At 44.8% G+C, this 23374-nt stretch overlaps 1 protein-coding gene across 4 annotated transcripts in view; it reads right to left on the reverse strand.

Annotated features, from left to right (window-relative positions):
- The window catches only part of PES1 (pescadillo ribosomal biogenesis factor 1), a 297019-nt gene extending 278377 nt beyond the window's left edge, over window positions 1-18642 (reverse strand). The window contains exon 1 of one of the 4 annotated variants that reach the window (XM_069619320.1): window positions 18425-18642. In XM_069619320.1, coding sequence (XP_069475421.1) covers window positions 18425-18448 — 24 coding nt within the window. In that variant the 5' untranslated portion in view covers window positions 18449-18642. The remainder of the gene's footprint in view (window positions 1-18424) is intronic. The other 3 variants (XM_069619321.1, XM_069619322.1, XM_069619323.1) reach the window with 3 other exon arrangements.
- Between the last annotated feature and the right edge of the window lie 4732 nt (window positions 18643-23374).

Consider the following 23374-nt stretch of genomic DNA (forward strand, 5'->3'; position numbering starts at 1 on the left):
GTCTTACTACCTAAAAGTGCCTCCCTTACCGTCTTTGTGATTGCAACAAAGAGAAATCCCTGTCCTGTACTTCCGGGTAGAATTTCCTACTGATTCCGTGGCTATGGCTGGGGTCAGAACTGCTATTGTAAAGATAACGAAAATAGCAAAGAATAACTAATAACTAATAAGAGTATCCATCGGAGATAATGAGTGAGTGGAGAGAAACAGACCACTGAGCGTAGTGTACCTGTGGAAATCACAAAAGGAACGAGGAAGATTCGTAATGAAGAAAGAACCTTTGTCTGCAAGCCTGGCGGGGTTTTCTAGCGTGCAATAAGAATACACAAAAGAGAACAGCGTTAGAGGGTGGTAGTAAGGAGTAGGAAATAGTGGTTAAGGCAGATGGAGATCTACGCGAAACTTACGGAGCGTACAGCTTGTCGTAAAGAGAGAAGCAACGAGTCTTGCGACGGGTTGGGTGTCCGGATATACTGTGCGGAAGTCAGGGGGCATGGTCAACCTTCGGTTGAGATCTGGAGAGAACGCTAGAGCGTTACAGCCCGTTCCGTAGATACCCGGAAGTGTTTGAGCCGAGTTCGAAAGGCGGCAAAACACTGCGGAGACCAAATTAGGTCTAACAGCCTCCTTTTATTAAAACGGTTTCTGCGGCTCCTAAAATCATAAAAGGGGACGTGCCTTTACAGTTAGACCTCACATCCGCTGTTACAACCTTGCAAAAACACACTAACGCCGCGGATACGAATAGACCTTCCCAGACTTCTGGTAGCTGTGGGGCGCAAACTCAAAGCCCTCGTCAGAGTACCCCTCTGAACTACTCACTGTTGAACAAACTAGTTCATGCTATTGAAAATCGCCAATCCCAATCTCAACATAAGGGCACCGATGAGTGGTGTAAGACCTAATGATCCCCCCCAAGTAGTGAGACATCTTGCTCGATTGAGAAGATAAAAAAAATGGTGGAGGAGTATTTGGAGACAAGATTACTTTCACGCACGGCCAATAAAGAGAATAGCGTAACAATGCTTATACAAACCTTTCCTTCTGACATCCTAAGACATTCACCCAATCGCCCAACGGACCCCAGCCATATTGACATAATGCCATCAGCGATTGCTGTACCCGTGAGGTCACAATCAAGCAACTTGGCTGATATTCATTTCATGGTCAATGCTCCCAAGGGAACTGCAAATCAAAAATCCAAGCCATTTTAACTGGCGCTAACAACCAGAATGATGTACAACTACCTGAAATGTCAAGCTCAAGAGTGCCCAGCCAACAAGCAACAAATTGCTATAAACAAGCGTTACTAAATATCTCTCCTCATTGTGAGGCTATCTATAACCAAAACGCAGTCTCCTTACCACCTCATACACAAAGTATCAAACACAACCTTAGACCAAACTGCCATTCTTTGATAACGAAATGTCGTGGAGGCCAATTCAACTCATATGACCTCAATCAGAAAAGTGTCCTCAACATCTTTAACAATGTTATTGAACTAGAGTACATCACTTCCGGTGACAGATTTAATTGAGTTCATTGCAGGGAGGAACTTAACTGTAGTAAGGCTATAGATCCCCTCAGGTGGTGTGCTAAATGCCATTTGGAGAGCCAAGACCCTGCCCACTCCCAAAACCAAATTAGCTACCCAATGTACTCCTCAATGAGCTCTGGGGCTAACTTAATCCAACATCAGGCAGTACAACATAACAAACCGTCATTATCGAGAGCATAGCTGTCGCGACCGGAGTCGTACAAGTTACTCTCGTTATGCTGCTGGAATACAAGAGGCATGGTCATCTTGAGTCCTCCATACGCAACTTCAATGTTTCGTTTGACTTTCTAGTATTTCAGGAAACATGGTTACTCGAAATACCTTTGTGGGACCACTATACGATTGCTTTTGTACCAGCCTCGAGAGGGGCTAAGAGCAGACCATCTTCGGGGTTACTAGTGGCAGCAAGAATAACCTCAGAATTTGTGATAAAACCATGGCTGACCTACAGTGTATTTTTACTATTAGTCAAATTGGTAAGCCCCACTGGCTCTATTGCTCTAATAAACATCTATCGAAACCCTGAGAGAACATCGGATGATAACATTCTATTTAGAACTTGTGAATATGCTAGAAGCCACAGCAATGTCCTGCAACATTACATCTATCATTATAGCAGGCAATATCAATATTGATTGCTAGAGCATAAGGACTGCGCCAACCAGGAGGCTAGAAGATGGTCTGACTATGTCAGAGAGGGTCTGACTTTATGTCAGAGAGAAACTTTACAATGCTAAATGGGGCAGTGAAAGGAGATTTACCAGCTCAACCCATATTGCATAGGCAAAACTGGTCTAGTACCATTGACTATGTATTCGTGGACACCAATTTCTTTTCACAGATCTCGCTAAATGTAATACCTCAATCTTTTAGTGATCACAACTTGCTAACTATTGTATTTTTTGTGGAAGAAAGCTGTATCTGAAGTAGACCGCCAATTCCTCACACAAACACTTGTTGTCAACAATGCTAGATCTCGTTTTTCATGGTCATCACAAAAGCTCTGTATTTAATAACACAATTGAATGGCATGCTGCACATATTCCAACAAGGCAAACCTGTACTTTGTATGTAACCGATGCTACCCTGTAACTTTTTGCATTTTCTTTACTGTTGCGCCCGGTTACCTTCGGGTCTGCTGCGCATTATAAGTAAATAAAACAAACAATATGCTCAATTTAAGGATAACATCGTGATCAGGAAAAATCAGTCAGTCAAACAGTCATACCTTTGACCCTGAAGTGCGAGAAAGAAGAGCCGCTTATTGCAAAGAACGCAAACTCATATCAAGATCAGCAAACCCATCACCACAAATTGCCCCGAGATCAGCTAAATGTTATACAAACTGGGTGCGACCCCGTAGAGCGAGGCTATTTCAACAGGACAGTGAAATCTTTAAGTCCAAAGCTTCTATAAATTCGGCAGACACTTGGCTCCTACTTAATAATCGTAGCCATTACTGTCAAATTGATGCACAGGCTAATGGTGTACAAGAACACCAGTGCATCCAACATTTTAAAAGACATATCTGGACACTGCATTACAGAACTTCAATCAGTTTTGGATTTAATAGAGTATTTGGATATTGGAGTGCTCAATAGACACCATTATAGAATTCATTAAAAAGACAAGTAATTCTAGGGCAGCCGGTCCAGATGGTCTTCATAACATCATGTTAAAGGATAATCCACAGCTTTGGGCATCAATTTTGCATACCATGTCTCAGCAAATCTTAAAAAATAAAGCCTTACCCTGGTCGTGGCAAACCTCCATAATACTACCGATATTCAAGAAGGGCGACTGTTCCTTACCAACGAACAATGGACCCATAGCCCTTCTCGATATACCTGGGAATATCTTTGCGAAATGTGTTTTAAGAGACTTCAACGCATGCACTCTCATAATCTTCGCGATACACAACAGTCGTACTTTGTTGCTGGGATGGGAACAGGCATAAACTTATTGTGCCTAAACGCGATAAAATCTCAATGTCATCATATCAAACAACAGCTTTCTTTGGGTTTGCTGCATTTGACTCAGTATCTAGAGCCTTCTTGGTAGCCAAACTCATTCGAGATCAATGTCCTGCAACTCTGTGCGACATCATATATAGTTTCCAATCCAATACGTCCATCCGTATTCGTCTCAATTTGAATGTATTACTCTACTTCCATACCCACATCGCGTGGACTTAAGCCTGGTTGTCTGTTAGCATCAGCTGCATTCAATTACTTCATTCATGATGTGAAATACACATTTGAAACAGTATGCTCGGGCTCACCAACAGTTAAGGGAATAGCCATCAAGGCACTAATGTATGCCGACGATCTGGTTTTAATAGCAAAAACCCCAATTGGTCCACAAAAGCTCCTCACTACATTTGAGCAATACATCAATGTCAATGAATTGAAAATCAATACATCTGAAACGCAAATAGTTAATTACTGTCCATCTAAATCCGGACATAAATTGAGACCCCTGGATTATCAATAAAACTAGACTAGAGATTGTTCCAAATTACATTATTTGGGAATGTCCTTTGAAGGTTCGGCTAAAGCCATGGACCAGGTAACACGCATTGAGCGAAAACTGACCACAGCTATATCTCAAACCAAAATTATATTGCATCGATATGGCAAATTTTCTCTTTTCCCGGCATTGATGTATTGGAAATCCAAAGTAATTGCCACTGTCTTATATGGTCTGGAAACAGACATGCCACTCGCCTCTCATATTTGACTGATGGGAAAACAAATACTGGCAGAAAATGCTACAGCTGCCCCAATGCATCCCAATATCCTGGATTCGATGAGTTGGGCCTAGTATCGCTCCATGCAATTTATCATTGGAAACTGTGCTTTATTTCGTAAATGTCTAATATACACCACAATGCCTGTGATGTTCAAAACTATCTGAATATCTGTTCACAAGTAAGCACATGTTTGTCCAGCGATGGTTGTTAAGATGTTATCGAGTGCTCCCTCATGCAGACATTACGGCTAAAGCTAAGATCTACTGCATGGACTGGATTGACAAATCGACAGCTATGTTTACAATACAAACTTCTTTCCTCAGATATTTTCCGTCCTAAATCAATGGGTATCACGGAAAAACATCTAGTGAAATCTCCTTCTGTCTTTTATAGACATGCCATATTACATTTTTTCGCTTTAACCTATGGCCAACCAGAGACCTACTCTATAAACGGAAAATTCTAACTCATGCTCAGAATGTCTGTCGATTCTGTCAATCATTAGAAACGTTGATCGATCGTACAAACATTTCCTATGTACCTTACCGTAGTTTTCCTCACTTTTACACATGCGAAATCAGGCAGCAGGACGTGGCCATCTTGTGCTAATCGTATCCTTTGCCGCATCACACTTAGGTGAACTGCCCTGGCAGCACTAAATCATGTTCCCCGCCCCTGAGGCGGACATCACTAGACGCGTACAGCCTATTTCACAACGCCAATGCACGTCTCGTGTCAACGTTCTCTGTGCTCCATCTAATGACGTGTCTCCATGGAAATGGCAAGATGCCCCTTTCCTTAAGTATGAACAGACTGCTTCTCATCAGACATCAGATTTGCTTTTCCAATCGTTTCACCGTCTTTTTTTGTGTATCCTGTGGCTTGTTTCTGCTCTGTTCAGCTATCTTCGTTGCTCGTAGCCCATTCGTACAGATACTAGTACCATCATTACTTTCTATTTTAATTTTGTCGCACAATGGCAACAATACAGCCCTACCAGTATGAGCCGGAGTATTCCGAGGCGGAATTACTCGAAAGAGAAAGATGCAGAAACAATGGAGCTTCGGACGACAGTTGGGTGGACGAATCACCAGATCAAGAGCCTGAGCCTAGTCGGATGGACGACGTCTCCACCTGGTATACCTGCAATCGGTACAAGGTAATGCCAATCAAGGAGAACTGCTGCAGGCGAGAAAACTCTAGATGCTTGTCCTACATATCGGAAGACGAGACACGGCCGCAATGCGTTACCAAGCTGCATGACTTCAGGGCAGCCTGCTTCACACGGTCCGTGTTGAGGATTAAGATGGTGCTTATGCACGAATTTCGCACAACAGTTCGCCCTCGCAATCCAAATAACAAGTAAGTGTACTCTAGATGTGATGTCACTTAGGCCACTAACATTTCATGTTTTTCTCCTATATTGTCTTTCATCTATCACTGCCAAATGAATGTAGTCTGGCAATTCAATAAATCTCTCGCAATTTGGGGAAATCATAGTGGTCATCTTATGTGTCTTTCACGTACAACAAACAAAAAAATATTTCTCTGTGTCCCAAATGAAATGGAATGCATAGTTGTTCACTTTTGTAATGTGTCTACACTTTAAAGTCCAAGTTGTTTGATCCATGAAGTAACATTTATACTGGCAACAATGCCATGGAATACAAGATTGCATTTTCAACTAAGGTTTCATACACTTCTCTTGTTCATTTAAATACAGTTTGTATCTTTCTCTTCCACAGGTGTACAGGCTGGTGGCCTATCGTACGTTTATATGGTGGCTTCATGAGAGGCTTGGACACCGCGCTCGACGAGTAACACCCAACTGTGTCGTTGGTGCAATTAGAGACATTCCCCAGTGACAGCAGTCAGTACAGGGGATTTTCACACACTGTGCTGCAACCCAAAGTATATAATGTGTAGTACATTTGTGCCATCAACATTCAACATCAGCAACAAAATTTTAAAAAAACAACTTTTATGAATGGTTGTTTCAATTTTTCAGTGAATCAAGGACACGCTCACTTGTCCAGGCAGGGCTGACTTTGGGGGGGGGGGGGGGGGACGGCCGAGGTGCCAAACACCATGTACACTTCAAAGGTATCTTCCGCGCAGGGGCCATTGAACACATGGCCTAGCCAGACCCAGTGTCTCCAGGAAAGCTCCCCTGAAGCAGGCCGCGCCACTGCTATCCACATAAGACTACGCCATATACACGTCACTCATTCACATAAACACCCATTTTTCTAATTCTTTATAAACCCCTTGATATTCATCGTGAGAACATCTGTGAGCACTAAGTTAACTTGTGATCGTGCTATCTAAGGACATCTGTGACTACTGAAAGTCAGCTCGTCATTGTGCTACCTGTGAACATCTCTGGGCATTGGAAGTCAACTCGTGATCGTGCTACCTGTTCTCCTGCAACCAACTACCCTGCTTGCTGAATCTGTTTGTTGGTCAAAGTAAGGGAAGGTCACCTAATCATCTATTCTTGATCTCTACATTTTGAATGAATGTACCCAGTGGTGTAATGTTCATTCATCTCATTGCCATTACCATTGACTTATGTTTGATTTGTTCTCGATATATAGCAATTGTCATCAGTGTCAACTGGGATAGGATTGCATCCGTCGCGGGCCGTGTCTATAAGCAGGTTTCCTTTTGATGCAGGATAGTACATTCAAGGGAGTAACACGTTACAATTTGCGTCACATCAGTTGTGTATGAAAGTTATCCTAGAATACAGTTGGCTACGCTACACAGGTTTTGCTTCTGCAACCAAAACAAACATTGCATTAAAAAAAAGTATGATATAATTACATCTTTCTCACTTATTCATGCAAAATAATTTAACAATGTGGCCTTTTTTTGTTTACAGATTTTTCTACAACGTCTGCTTGTATGGTTTACGGTTGCCGTTCTAAGACCCATAACATACCTAAAGGCACAATAATGCCTATATTCCCCCCCCCCCCCAGGACTCTAGACCTAATAGGAGAATGGGTCAGATGTTGCAGATTTGCGCTGGAAGAGCTTGAAAGTAGAGCCCAGGATGTCTTGGGGGCCTTCAGGGGTGATCGATTCTGCATCTGCAGCCTGCACTTTGCCACGAATCGCAGCACACAAAGAAGCATCGACTCGGAACGTCTCTTAAAATTGCTTCCAAATACAATTCCAAATCTATTCATGCACACGCTGCCTCAGGTGAGTCACAGTTCATGATTTAGCTGTAGTCCTTGGGGTACTGAACAGGTAACTAGATGGACAGATTGGTGCTTTAGGTGTAAATGTTTCTTGCTAAACTTTGCATATTTACCAGATTGTATTGCTCTATAACTATACCCCATTTTGCTAGACATCTGTCCCTTGTTTTAGTAACATCAATGATTTATGAACACATAAAACTATGCTATAGTGCCCTTCGAAATAAGCACAATCTTTTCATAATCGGTTGCTTCACATGTCAATTTTTTGTAGGTGAGCATATTCATTGAAGCAGACTATTGGTAGTGACGACATCCCAGACACGTCCAGTATAACAATGGTGAGCCATACAGACTTGTTGAAGTTCATATTCTTGATCTTCCCACAGATCTAATTTTCCCTTTACCACTTTGTGACAATGCACTGAAAATGAAGCAGCAAAATTCGGCATCCATTTCTTTGCCGGAGTGAACAACAACTTTGAGCGCCCATCAGGTAGTTCTATTTCGCTATTTGATTACAGTAAGGTAATATGTATGGAATTTTAGATATGAAATAGTTTACGTATCCTGCAGTTTGTTAACATATGGTTTCATTTATGGGTTTTTATTGATATGTACCATTGACTACATCCGATTGTGTCGGTTGAATTTCACTGTTACGCAGGGACTTAGACTACAATTACATCATCCATTGGAGCTGCTTTAGAGCATGAGGGAATGCGTACTGACAGTTCTGTTGAATGAAAGAAAGTATATCCTACATCTGATATTATTAGACAGTGACATTATTATAAACTAGCTTCTTTTCAAACTTTTACCATTTCAGTTCTAACGTTACAATTCCTACCCTAATGCCGAATACAATGCAAACTGCTTGAGTGCAACATTACAAGCAGTGGGTTTCACACAGTGATCTCTAATCGAGTACAATAGCCATCAATAAGGTGAAATTCGGAATGTATATCTTGACTAAAAGACGTACATATTTCAGGGGTATGTATGTAAGCGATATGTGCGAGGAAAGAATTTGATTCAAAAAAACGATTGAATTTTTTAATGAATATTCTATTCAAGGGATGTATACAAGGTCGGGAATTAGAAGAGGCGGCACATGAAGTGGCGGACCAGCTTGCTGGTGCGGTGGTTACAGTGAAGAACAAAGTTTCAAAGAAAATCAAGAAAACAAGGGTAACTAAAACAATTTTGTATACAAAAAGTGGTTTGGGCTGGTGTCTTCATAACATGTTTTTATTTTAAAATCTAAACTGCTATATACTGTATGTTGGATTTACATTGAATATGTTTTTAAAACCCATCTCCTAGGGGCCCAGAAGAAAACAAAGTATGAAGACACAGACCACAAATGAAACAAGAGATGCTGCTTGCCAAACAGATTTCACCATGGAGTAAGTATTATTTGAGGCACGGCGTAGTCCAAATCAATAAGCAGACTCGAGCGGCTTATGCCCAATGGCCAGAAAATGAATGGAATGTAAACGGCGAAGCAAGCAAAGTGTTTTTGGACCATTGCTACAATGTGAGACCTCGACAAGATGAAGAAACTGAATATAAGGAAGATGCTTTTGAACTACTCAGTGACCACTTGACACAATCTATACCCGCAAAAAAATGGCCACCCAATAAACAAGCGACATTGGTTTCTCCAATTTGTGTGCAAATAAGCTGAAATTACAGATGCTGAAGCCTCAACGCAAATTGGCTGAGGAAATAGCCAAAGAGCTTGACTACAGTGTGTCCTGTTCGGCCGATATAACCACCACAGTTGAGTCACAAACCACATTCATGCAGGCCGACAGTCTAATAAAAAGGAACAGCTTGTATTCGACAGCTGCCACAGATTATACGGATGCTGAAATGTGTCCAGCCAGTGAGGGGGAAAGTATGCGGGGAGCCATTGGTGAATGTGACTCGTGTATCACAAGGCACTTAACCTGAAAATCCAAGCCACATGTGCCCTGCTCCATGCAGCATTTTCAAGGTCAGCTCAACCGATGCTGGGCAAAGTGCCAGCTGGAAATATACTGTGTGCATCAGTTTTACTTTTCAGTGGCTCTACTTTTAGTAAATTCTCCAGCTTCTGTCAATTTGTGGGACTTCAGTTCCTTGCTAAAACGCAGTACTATAAATATCAGAGATAATTTTTATTCCCCGCCATTAGTGAAGCCTGGAAAATTAAACAAATGTCAATTGAAAGGACATTCTCTGACAAACGGTTCAGGCTAGCTGGGGATGGACAGTGTGACAGCCCCAGATTTTCAGCAAATTACTGCACATACCACTTTCAGGACATGGAAACAAAAACTAATTGTGAATTTGGTGGTCGTGCAGGTGTCTGCAGGTGTCTGAATGCAAATACTCAGTGGCCATGGAGAAACAAGGTTTTATAACATCCCTGGAAGATCTCCAATCGAGGGGAATGCAAATAGACCCGATAGCCACCGACAGACATGTTTCAAAAGCCAAAGACATGAGAGAGCAGTTTCCAAACATTCGCCATCAATGCACGTTGCCAAATAAATAAATAAAAAAGTGTTTTAAAATAAATCACAGCTGCTGGTAAAAAATAAATAAAGGTTCAGAAAATATTTTACAGTGGTCCCAGTCTTTGAGCAACCATCCAAAACTTGGTGGGTCTATGGAAATTCTACTTGAAAAATGGCGCTCATTGAAGCACCACTGTTCCAATGTTCACTCATGGACACAGAACCAACATTTTCACCAATGTACACATGGACCTTTATTGGAGGAGCAGGAACGCAAGAAGTGGTCGGTTCCATCTTCAGGTCCACACAAAGCTGTTGAGAAGATAGTGTTTTATAAAACTCTATCAAGAGATCTGAAGGGACTCACAATTCTGTCACAAGGGAGATTTGGAGCTGTTCCACAATCTGTGCCTAAAGTACAGGCCCAAGAGATTGCATTTCGGCATGGACGGGATGCAATATCGGACATTACTCGCGGTTTTAGCACATCTGGAGAACGTAGGGAGAGAACAATAGAGGACTGCAGGAAACTTTGGGATGCTTCATTACACGATGGCCTTTACTAAAATAAGCAAAAAAATGGGTGGTCAAGCCAATATACCAGGAATCCAATTCGATTTTGTGAAAGATCTCACTTTGACTGTGTTGGACATACATACTCATGTAATCGCTCATGATTCTGTTCCTAGGACACATACATTGCCACAAAACATTGAAAACGTGCCCTGTACACCGAAAAAGCAGACCTTGTGGAACAGTTCATTTCCCTGTTTTAATGATCATCAACTATTTATTTGTTCAACAATGTTTATATAAAGTGTCCAAATAAAGCGTAAAATTTGTCTTTTGAAATGTATCCTCTCTGTGCATTTTTTTTGCAAGAAGTGCCTTTTGGAGGACGCCATACAGTGTAAGGATGTGCTTTCACATTTCCCACTTTCGTCAAGCTCTTGTGGGTCCTTCACTGATCGGGTGTGGGTCAGATGGATATCAACATGAAAGCAACTTTGGGGTTCTGCAGTTGCCTTACCATGCACGTATCTAAATAGCTGAATAATAAATATGCGTCCCACAAAGGAATGAGACCTAGGCTACATAAGAAACTTGCCACGCAAGAACTACAGACTGCAAGTAAAACAACGCATCAAAGGGGGTTGTTGGTGAGAAATGGGTGCATTCTGACCTATATTTTTATGGTGCATGTGTTAGGGGTCATTTCTATCTGATGCCTTATCAAAGGGGACGATCTATGATCTGCGGCCCTCGCCCTCGAAGTCTTATGATTTTAAATGCAGTGGGGAGTGTTACCAAAATATATGACCACTCCTAATTAATTAGTTATATGGGAGGTGAAGTTGAGGTGGTGCGGGGGCTGGGGGGGTGCTAGGGACCAGATGCACTCAAAGGGAACAGGGGTCATGGGTTCAGGGGACAGCAGCCTGGCAGTAGGGGGTTGGAGATGGCATGAGTCAGTGAGCAGAGACTGATTGTGCACTAAGGTTGGAGCAGGACCTGCTCTGACATTCTCGAACGAGCACATTTTGTCAGGGCTCGAGACTTGCTACTTGGAAAAATGATTAGTTGATTCGCTTTGAGAACAGGAGACGGGCTGAGCTGACAGGTGTTGGGTGCTTGCTGTGCGAGGCGCTGGGAGAGTGAGCTATCCACCAGAGGACACTAAAAAGAAAGCATTTGGAAGTTAACTAACTTTCCATTTCATTCAAAAAGTAAACCACTAGAAATGTTGTGCGCCATTGGTGGATGCAAGCAAACAATTTGTTTTTCAAAAATATTTCAGATGCCACTATGGCCTGCAAGGCTATTCGCTCACATTGGAAGTGAAGGTCACAGCGTTTGAATTTTACTTGTAAACTGTGCACACCCACACTTCCTACACAGTATAAGGTTTGATTGTTTTTCTTCCTTGGAAGAAAGGGAGGATCCCAAATTGAATGAATGAAGGGAGGTGTGTAATACCGTGAAATATGGTAAGGTTCACCATTCCAAAACTGGACAAAGGAACATGCAATTTCATTTTATGAAAATGCCGAATATTATGTACATTTTACTGTAGACGATATCATAGACGAACGAGTCAAGGTTTCATTATATGACTGTTATTGCTGCCTTAGATAGTAATGGGTTGTGGTTTGTGGGATATTGCAATGACACACAAAAAGAACCTGTGTGTGTCTACTTGTCTTTGTCCCGGGCAAATGGGCAGTCCAGCACCAAAATGCACATAGTCGATCCACATCTGGGGTCCCCGGGTTCCACCAATGCCAAATTCTACGCTCATATTCCGTTAAAATGCTGTCTTGTGTTCTTCGAATTCTTCCGTCAACTTATGCATCCCATTGGGAGCTAAACATACTCCATAGCATTAACCTATCAAGCACATCATAGGCTCAACTTTCCACAATGTTTTCTCTGCGTTTCCATTGTTTGACATTTCTGTTCATCATTAGTTTTCACACGGTGCAAAATTTATGGGTAATTTGATATATTTGAACAAAGAACGGCCACTGAGACGCATTTCTGTTATATTTTCTACAGAGCTACATCCTGCCTTTCTGCAAATGTCATCGATTCCACATACCAATTGATGGCTTCTTTAGCCGGCAGCTGCAGATACACTTAAATGCCTGGATCAATGATGCTGTTTTGGGACGATTTCCCTGGGGGTCGATATGCCCTATCGCGGTACCAGCGATAAGGAGCAACCTGACATTTACGGTGGCATAGCGCCAAGCTGATGCCAAAGCCTTGCAATGCACGGATGCGTCCAATGCGCTTCCTATACCCAAAAGGAACATTGTGTGACTCACAATAAACATTTGTGGATCGAGAACAAAGACAGACATTACCAATGTGTTTGAATATGGCAATCGCCGGATGTACTCTGAGCGTTCATAGTGAAATAAAAGCACATTGAGTATCGCGGTTTCCTTTAAAAATAATATTTTGTATTCAAAATTGAGACGCTGTGTGTTGATATTCCAGGTTCTGCGTCAACTGACGTCAACACGTAGGCGATGACTGGGCGCGTTTGGCTACGCTGCCCAGTAACGTCATGGAGATAGGCAGAGAATATCACTAGGAATGGTGATGTCAGACTCAGGGGCGGGAGATAAGATTTAGTGCTGCCAGGGCAGTTCACCTTAAGGGCAATGTGGCAACGGTTAAGATTAGCACAAGATGGCCGAGCCCTACTGCCTGATTTTGCATGTGTAAAAGTGAGAACTACGGTAAGGTACATAGGAAATGTTTGTACGATAAATCAAGCTATGCTTAAAAACACATGCCCAAACGCTCGGGACAATAATATTTTTGAGCGCGCGATTCCTTTAAATCGAATTCATATTTGCTGCTGCTGTTTAAATGCTACAACATTATGTCGGGTGTCCCGTGCTGCTAAGCATGGTCCCGCAAGCGAATAGATAAACCGATGTAAAAACATACATATTTTCTTGCATTCTAGTCACCTCATCCTACTGTAATGCTTCTTCTATAATATGTAACCTGGCTTGCATGACACCTACGCCTCCTCCGGCTGCCAGTTAGCGTGTCCGCTCACTATGGAAAATGGCCTCTCGTTCCACTGCGGGGCAACCATTCTATCTGGCAAGGGAGAACCTATACACTTTAGGGCCGAGACACAGTATCGTCGATATATATTTTGAGACATTGTATTAGGCGACATTGGTTGACACTAGAAACGTGTAGACTGACGCACGAGCATTATACAATTGACTATTTTTTGGATGCGAGCACAGTGCTACAACTGTAAATTGAGTATTAAAAATGATGTTTCTGAAAAGTGTATTCTATGTGCTGGGGAAGACCACATGTGCATACAATGTGTCGAAAGTAGAGAGACCCCCGTTATGTCTATAATGGGAATGAGGAATCACTCTCAAATTAGATTGTTATAATAGGTTTGCAGTATTTTTGTGGCATATCGGTCAAGAGCCCAGCATTGCTTTCTTTTTCTAAAGAGCTGAAGTTGTGGCAATTAGAGGCAGTGTGTATGTGAAAAAAACATTCTTTGTTGGAAGAGGATTCTCCAGTTTCATTTTTCTTTGGTACTCCCATTTGGGCGTTTTAAGTATCTTCTCCCATTACAACAGGTACAACTATGTTTTCCAGGTCTGAGGAGACATTTTTTGCCAGATCTCAGAACCGGTAAATCCAGCACAATGACCTGCGCTGCTTACTTGTAATCTTCATTACTCCGACATGTCCTCATCACAGTATTTATGATCCATCGCTCCCACCCTAGCGCTCAGTGTAAAAAGGTTATGATGCGTTGGGGGTATTGAACTGAGACATTGTAGGGGCTGTGCTGGGCCGTCATGGGAGTGGAGGCCAGGAGGGGCAAACTGCCCCGGGCCTCATAGCACCCTCTTTTAAGTAGAAGGCAGCACAGTCCACCCGTGTCCTTTATTAATACTGGGGGACTGTGCTGTCTGTTCTCTGCCCCTGCAATGATTTTGCTCTCTCTGCCCCTGCAGTGATTTTGCTGTTTGTTGCAAAGCCGTTTGTTGCAGAGCCAAACGGCAAAATAATGGGAGAGAGCAGGGCTCAAAAGCGAGCTCGGCTGCCTCCCGTTATTCAGCCGAAAACGGGCATGCTGAATGACATCATGGCATCAGAGGTGCACCTAGGCTAAAATGTCCAGGAGGTCCAGCGTAAACTAACACTTCACATGTTGGGAGAGGCGCTAACTTACTTGTGTGGGGGCATCTAACATCTTTCCACATTCAAATGAGACTATTCTGGTGAAGCTTTAATGTTACAAGCAGCTAACTCTCGTCTTCCTTTCTGAAACGTCACACTTAAGGACTGCTGTGAGAATGAGAGGTCTTGTGTCACCACTTGCCTTCTATTTACACCCCTGGCATGCAAGTGCTAATCCTACATCATTATTTCAATTACCTAAAAATGGAGCAGGTGCTAACAGTGAAACGTTTTATGTTAGTAATTTCTTGGCCTTTGTTAACAGCAAAGCACAGGCATCATTTACTGTTTGTGTCCTGTTCCATCTGGCCATGGCTCTGTTGGTCAGCCCGGCAGGGCCTGAATGACAGTTTTGAAAGCGGATAGTTAGTGGGCCTAGAAAACCCATTGCCTGTTGGTCTACTTAATGAGGGATGGCATCTGGGCCTTTCAGCTTTTACTGTTGAAATGGGCCCCCAAGCAGCTGTCCCCATGTTGGTAATCTTATGACACAGAAACGACAGATAAACTGCAGCTTTTAACTACCTCGCTGCATTATTTTGACTTAATTATTGATTTAAGCACTCCCCATGTGCCTTGGCCTATACTTGGCCTATTTTTCTAATCGGTAAGGCAAAGGGTGCCACAAACATCAAAAAGAAATGGGGCCCCACCAGCCCCGACATCTTCAGCCAGCTCTGCTCCCACTTCCCTGAGCCCAGTTACGAAGCTGAACAGCTATTTCACTTTCCCTTTGGCCTCTAGTCGTACCTTTCACCCCAATTCAGAGGTTGTTTACTTTCATGATGCTATGCTAATTTCTGGAGAAGTGGGCTATCTATAAGCGGAGATCAGAAGTTAAGACGTTGGCTTTATCAAAGTGAGTCTGTTGATACTGCATGGATAGGTTTGTGCTCTGCATGTTTGATGCTGCTGCCGCTCCTTCACGAGTGCTACGGGCTGGCGACACAACGAAAGAGGCCTTCTGCCTCAAAGTGACCAGGGGCTGCCGTCACCCATGCATCCAGGTCGAGTCAACAAAGCCCAACTTTTCGGGAGGGGGTTTAGCGGCATTCTTTTTGGTTATTAGGTGTGCCAGCAATAGGCCAAAACTATTGCTTTAGCGAACAGACCATGGTGGAAATTGTCTTTTTTCTGGGGCATCCCTCCTACCGCGGTGAAAGAGGCCAGGTCCAGCGACGAGAGGATTGGAGTGTAGGGCAGGTATTTTAGTTACCCCATGAACATTTGCCTCTTCCGCTCAGAGGATTTACAGTCAGCAAAATTCAAAATCTGCACCCCATTTAAACTTAAAAAATGCACCTCAATATTTCCAGTACAGCGCAACATTGACAAGGGATTTCACAGGGCTCCTGCTCAGACCATCAAGTGGTCTTGTGGGGAAGTGATCCCCTTTGGAACGTAGCAACCAAAGTTCAAATCTCTGCCCAACAGTTTAAAGCACAAAAACACCACAGCATTCCAAAATAAACATAGTGCACAAAGATTTCCCAGATTGTGGAGCTGTATCTGAGATCTGGCGAGAAATGTTTTGCCAGGTCCTGGATCTGAGAAGATCCGTCCCAATGATAGCGTTGAGTACAGATAGGAAGAAAGGGAGGGACACAAAGCTTGTAGATGTTTAGTTATTTGCCCACCCATTGACTTCTCCTGCCATGCCAATCCCTATGGCAATTCTCATCCAGTTCATGCCCTCCCCACCCAAAACACCTTCTCATTGGAACTCTTTGAGCTAGCTTTAATGAAGCCTTGCTATCAAACGTTGCCCTCATGTGTCTGCAAGTGTTTTCTCAAAGGAGTTTTCCGTTAATGACTTAATTGGAGTTGTAAACACAGTACTGGTGTAATAAAAATGTCTTGACCAGGCCTGCCTTCAGCCACTCTTTAAAAGCACCCTGCGTGTCTTTCACTACAAGTCCGGTTAAAAGCAAGCATTGGCAAGTCAACAGTTTTGGCTTGTACATAAGTATTAGGCATTTGCCGGGCACTGCTATTAGCTGCTCAGATACTCAAACCATTTTACACCTGGTACCATCAACGGCCAGCTAATACCAATAAAGCAGTGCCTTTCCCATGCCTACACGAAAGCCCAAACTGTTAGCATTTCCAATGCTCTTTTTTGCTTTACCCTTGATGCCGAGGACTATGCATCAAGGTTAAAGCAAGCATACTGCTTGGCTAAATTGGCCCACAATGAATTTAGGCCAATCTAGCCAGAAATAACACTTATGGTGCACAGTCAGAGAGCACATACTTTCCGTTGCATGGCATTTTTACTGGCTGGGAGTCCGTACATGGTAATAATGGTATATATTGATGCAGCCTGCATGGACATACATGGGAACAACCAGCATGAATATATTTTTTAACTAGCATATGCTGTCTTGAAAGGCGGCATGAAATGTATTGGAACATGCTCATGTGCACAGTTGGCGATTTACAACTATTGGGATTTTCCATGTGCTTCCATACAAAACCAATTGAAAACTATGGATTTCTATTTTTGCAAAGAAAGTGCTGTAAAATGCATCATTTTAACCCAATGTTTCAAACATTTTCTTGTGAGTGAGAAACCCCCTCAAGCTACCCTTGTTTGGTTTGGGCTCCCACACTGTGCTCCGTCGATCCTGCATAATTGGCAGAAACGTTTAAGCGTCGTAAGAGCCGAAATGTACCAGCCTCCACTGTATGTCATCTATGATGTGCGTTTTAATGCGCACACATGGGCAAAGTGCTCTTTAATGCTGGTGTCATGCACCACACGCCATCATGCTCTCCTATATATATATACACACATTTATGCATATGATACAAAAGTTAGTTAGGCATACACCTTTCTTCAGTAGATACATCTAACTTTGCTGTAGTTGATTTGCAGTTGTAATAAACCATATTTGTGTTCCTCCACACAAACTCAAGGGGAGATTTCTCGAGTCTCCTATTTTCGGCAGTGCTGCCGCTGGCCCAATGCAAAAAATTGTCAGGGGGCCTCACCAAATGTTTTGCCCCAGTCCTCACCACATCTTGTGACAGCCATGGGGCTGGGAGCGGTATGCTCTTAGCGGAAAGGGGAGGGATATATATGATACAATGAAAAGATTGAATGGATTACCGACATGTAGGTTGAGACCACACAAGTACTGTGATGAATGAAAATTACTATATGCAACCAAGGTATGCTTCTCCCCAGTCACAAGAACAGCAGACCTGCACATGGAGCTGGCACTCGAGGGAAGCTAAACAGGAATTTCTGCCAAGGACTGGATCAGAATGCAAACCCTCTGATCAAGAAACTTGCTAAGATTACTGCAAATCCTTTTGACCGCTACAAGCCCGTCTCAGCCAGACCCTGTGAAACCCATCTCTACTATGAGAAGATAACACAGACCAAGAAGCATTTCAAACCGTGACTACACTTTAAACCAGAGAGGAGTAATGAGGCTTATCCAACCAACCCCAATGACAGATCAAAACAGTCAAAAACATAAAGAATGAGACCCCCCAGTCCCCTGTCGAAATACTACACGTCAATCGCCACAGATCACCATGTTCTCCCCCCGCCCCAGGTCCCTTGACGTTTCACTTCTTACGCCATAAGAGATACTACTCCATACTTTCATCAACGCATGCCTACTTTAGCCCGTGCAGTGCATCTTACCTTCTTCTTTTCCTGTCCTCCCATGTTTTGAAGCAGTGAAGTCTTGCGGTCTCTAGAACAAGACGATTCTCACGTGGATACTCAAAGACCCCAGCACTTAGGTGCCTAACCGAACGCCTGACGCAGGCAGGACATGAAGTGAGAAAACAGATTGTTCACGGCGGCCATCTTACAACGGGATCATCTGACTTCCTGGACACGTGCAACGTACGTTTAGTGAAACGTTGGATTGCAGACGTGCAGTCACGTGATTGCTTTGCTTGCAGTCTTCTTAATAAGAAGGTAGCATTGATAGAAACACAGCGGATTTTATAAATAAAATACCTGAAAGAACCGAATTGTTTTAATGTGGCGAGTTACGACGGTGTTATAAAATATTTTGTATCCCATTACAAGATACCAAATATGACATAACATCGGCCCGTATCTCTTCTCACCCGGGCCGGTACAAGAAGTTCTTATGAAAATCACAGATTGGCTGAGTTAGTCTAAGTACCTCTTCAGTGAGTCTGCGTGCCACCCTCGGGATCCCCGTCTTCTGTAGAGATTGGCGCTACATAACACCTGAACAGTGAGCTAGGTACCAATCTCACAAAAAGCACGGGATATGAGGTTTACCCTGGTGGCCATTTTAGCAAGGAGTATGAGCTGACCGACCTACGGAAAGGGTAAGCGATGGGTCGGGAGAACAAGACATGACGCTTACCTTGTAATGGATTAAAGTCAACGTCCAGGAATCTTCAAAATAATTATTTCCAAATTTTAGTCCTCATCTGCAACCTGCTGCCACAAACACATCGACAAACCAACTGCTCTCTGCCCCATTGTAATGACATTTGCAATATACTTATGTGTGACATTACCTTATTTTTTGTGTGACATTTGAATGATATTTAGGGGATGGGCAGACCCACCCTGCCACCAATCATACAAATTTGTCTTGGGAGGAAAGCGCAACACAGGTTCGATCCCCCCGGGTCTACCTTAGAAACCTCTTGGTATTAACAAAACTTCGCAACTTTGTAGTCTATGCTGTTTTATTCTAGGCATATGACCTAAAAAAGTGACATGTGCATGGGCTCCATTCAGTATTGTAGGTATTGTGGAATCACTGGAGTGTATAATGTGGTGTCACGTGTCCCGAGATACAGGGTCACGTGACACAGGATGAAAAGAGTGGAAATAAAGGTATCACCGGAACTGGCGTTTCAACGCCAGTCCGGGTTTATGCATCCGAGAGAGTGGTCGTGTCTCTGTGTACTGCGCTGCCCCCGCGCATCAGCGCGAACCCCTACCGAGGCCTTCGCTCTTGCCTCGCACATCCGCCTGTGCCCGGCGGATGAAACATCACACTGGCGACGAGGCGGTAAGTGGGTCGCGAGCCCCGACGAAAAAGGGAGCTGTCGCATCCACGGACCCGCGTCTGCGATATCACGGAGCCGGCAGGCATTGACGCCGGCCCCGCCCAGCATCAACAGAATCCGCCCGCAGCGGCTGGTAGTGTCCCCAGTACTTCAAGGACCCAACAAACCCTCGGACAGCATCCTCAATAGCCCTGGCAGCTGCATCAAGCAGCAAGCATCGCCCACGCTACGTGTGCTGTGCGAATCACACGAACAACACGCGGCCGACCCAGCCATCACATGCGGCCTGCCCTGCTGACGACACCGCACGTGGGACCACGCGCTGTACACTCACCAGGCCCAACTGCCACAACACGGTAAGCTGCAACACAGCGGCGCAACACCGCGAGGCACAACATGTCCGACCCGACATCCAGCCCAACGGAAGCCAGCACCAGGTCCTCGTCAAGGAGGAGCCTCACCGATGAACGCACTGACCCCTAACAACGTTCATGCCACCATTCGACCCGTTCACCAATGGAGCAGCCATCAGATGGGAAATATGGCTACAGCAGTTTGAGATGCACCTTGATGCGAGGGACATCACTATGCCCAAAAAGATGCGCACTTTTCTCCTCCTCAATATAGGATCAGCCGCCCTGCGCCTATTCAACGCCACGCCAAACAGAGGAAGCGATGCCAACTACGCCGCAGCAAAAGCCGCGCTTTCCAACATGTTTAAACCAGACCTCAACCCAGACTACGAGCGTTTCCACTTCTGCATGGCAAGACAGCGAGAAAAAGAAACAGTGGACAAGTTTCACGCTCGCCTTCGCGAAATGGCGGTAGGCTGTGAGTTTCCAGACGAGGAGTTTGCCATCCGCCTCCAAATCATCAATGGAATCTCCTCTGAGAAGCTGAGGAGGGCGATACTCTCGGAGAAGAATGTACGGTTATCTCGCATCCTCGAGATGGCGCGACTCCGCGAACAAACAGAGGACCAAGTGGCAGTAATGGAAGCAGCCATTCAGAGACTACCGCTGGACAACCCTGGACCGACAGAAGACGTAGCAGCCATCTCCCGACAACAAAGCACTCGCCCTAAACAGAACCCGAGAACGCAACCACCACAAAGACGAGACCAAACCTGCAAATGGTGTGGAGGCCCATGGCACAAAGGTGAATCCTGTCCGGCGTGGGGGTCCACGTGCAGGAAATGCAACCGTCTGAATCACTATGCCGCAGTCTGCCTAAATCCGCCGAACAAGAACGACAGGGACACAGACCCGCGGCCAGCACCAGAACCGCGAAGGAGATTCGCGCCCAAGGGATCCCGCCAACCAACGCGGAGAGGGAAAGCCAGGGCGGTCGACGAATCACAAAGATCCCCAGCCACGAGTGACAGCGATGAGAGCGACAGCGACTCATCCCCCGAAAGGCAAGGCAAAGAAAGGAAGAAAAAAGGGAAGAGGCGAGTACACCGAGTGCACCTAATATCAGCAGTGGACCCACGAAAATCACGGCGGAAGAGGAGACCATCATGCACAATCCTCTCCAATGGGGACCCACTGAAAGTAATCATTGACACGGGTGCCACAGTAAACGTCATGCCCGTGACAGCATTCAACAGACTCAACCCAAGACCAGAGCTCCTCAAGAGGAAAGTCAGGCTGTATGCCTATGGATCAAAGAAACCCCTGCCAGTGCGAGGATCGTTCAAATCAGACTTTGCTCACAATAACGCTAACTGCCGTGCCCGGATATACGTGGTAGACGCTGGGTGCGAAACCCTCCTAAGCTGCAAAACAGCCAAAAAGCTGGAGTTGATACACTTCGCATTCAGTGCGCAACATGATGAACTACACGACCTTTTAGGACGACACAAGAAGCTGTTCCAGGGCATCGGACGCCTAAAAGGGAGAACAGTTAAGATACACATAGACCCCACTATCGAACCCAAGGCAGTACGGCACAGGCGAATCCCCTTCCATCTGAGAGAGGCCGTAGAAAAGGAACTACTCAAGCTCGAAAACGCAGGAATCATCGAGAAGACATCAGGACCAACCCCGTGGGTTTCACCGATGGTAGTAGCCCAGAAACCGAAACAGCCAGGCGCGGTAAGGATATGTTTCGACATGCGACTCCCCAACATAGCTATCGGCCGTGAACGCCACGTCACTCCCACCATCGACGAGCTCATCGTAGACCTCACGGGAGCGACGATCTTCAGCAAGCTCGACCTCCGGTCTGGCTATCACCAGCTGAAACTATCTAAAGAATCCAGATACATCACAACATTTTCGTCCCATCTTGGCCTGATGAGATACAAGAGACTCAATTTCGGGATATCGTCTGCGGCGGAAGTGTTCCAGCATGAGATCCGCAAAGCCATCACTGGACTCGAGGGGACCACCAACATCAGTGACGATATCCTCGTATATGCATCGAACAAAGACGACCACCACCAACGCCTAGCGGCAGTTCTAAAGAGACTCGAAGACGCAGGCCTGACCCTCAACGCGGAAAAATGCGAATTCAACAAAAAGGAACTATGCTTTTTCGGATACATATTCAGTGCAGCAGGAGTATCCCCAGACCCGTCCAAGGTACAAGACATAAAGGAATTTGAACCACCACAATCCGCCTCGGAAGTGAGAAGTTTCATGGGAATGGCCAACTACTGTGCACGTTTCATTCCCGATCTCGCAAGCATTGCTAACCCACTCAGAGAACTAACCAAGAAGGACCAGAAATGGGAGTGGACGGAGGTTCACCAACAGGCTTTTCAACAAATAAAAGACTCCCTGTCCGCCTCCACCACCATGGCATTCTTTAACATAGACCGACAGACCGAGCTTCTCGTCGACGCCAGCCCGGTTGGCCTAGGAGCCGTGCTGACCCAAACGGACAAGGACTGCAAGATATTCCCAATCGCATTTGCCAGCAGGGCCCTCACCAAGCCCGAACTGAACTACGCACATATCGAAAAGGAAGCTTTGGCCATTCTGTGGGGATGTCGCCATTTCAAAGTATACCTGCTAGGAAAGCAGGCAAAAGTCTTCTCCGACCATAAGCCCCTAGTCCCGATATTCCGGGGCTCCGCCCCGCATCCTCCAGCCCGTATTGAGAAGTGGATGTTGCAGCTGCAACCTTATAACATCGAAGTAGAATACCGCCCAGGATCGGACAACCCGGCAGACTACCTGTCCCGCCATCCGCGGCCAGCCACAGACAAAGAACAGCACCATGCAACAGAAACAGACGAACACGTCTGTCACGTAATAGCGTGTGCCCGACCACGAGCCTTAACGCTGCAGGAAGTGGTACAAGAAACAGAAGACGACACTGTCCTGAAACACACGACCGCGGCAATACAATCAGGAAACTGGAAGACCTACCTCATGTCAATGACTCACCAAACAGCCACAGCCCAAGCCAAACTCAGGGCCCTGTTCGGTATCAGACATGAGCTCTCAATAGCTCCTGAAGGAGTAATATTGAAAGGACACCGGATCATATTGCCAGAATCCCTAGAAGACAGAGCGCTCAAGCTGGCCCACAGTGGACACCAAGGGATCGTTAAGTCAACCGCCTACCTAAAATCCCG

The sequence above is a fragment of the Ambystoma mexicanum genome, chromosome 10 (assembly GCF_040938575.1).
Source record: "Ambystoma mexicanum isolate Mex_15411 chromosome 10, UKY_AmexF1_1, whole genome shotgun sequence".
Taxonomy (NCBI): Eukaryota; Metazoa; Chordata; class Amphibia; order Caudata; family Ambystomatidae; genus Ambystoma; species Ambystoma mexicanum.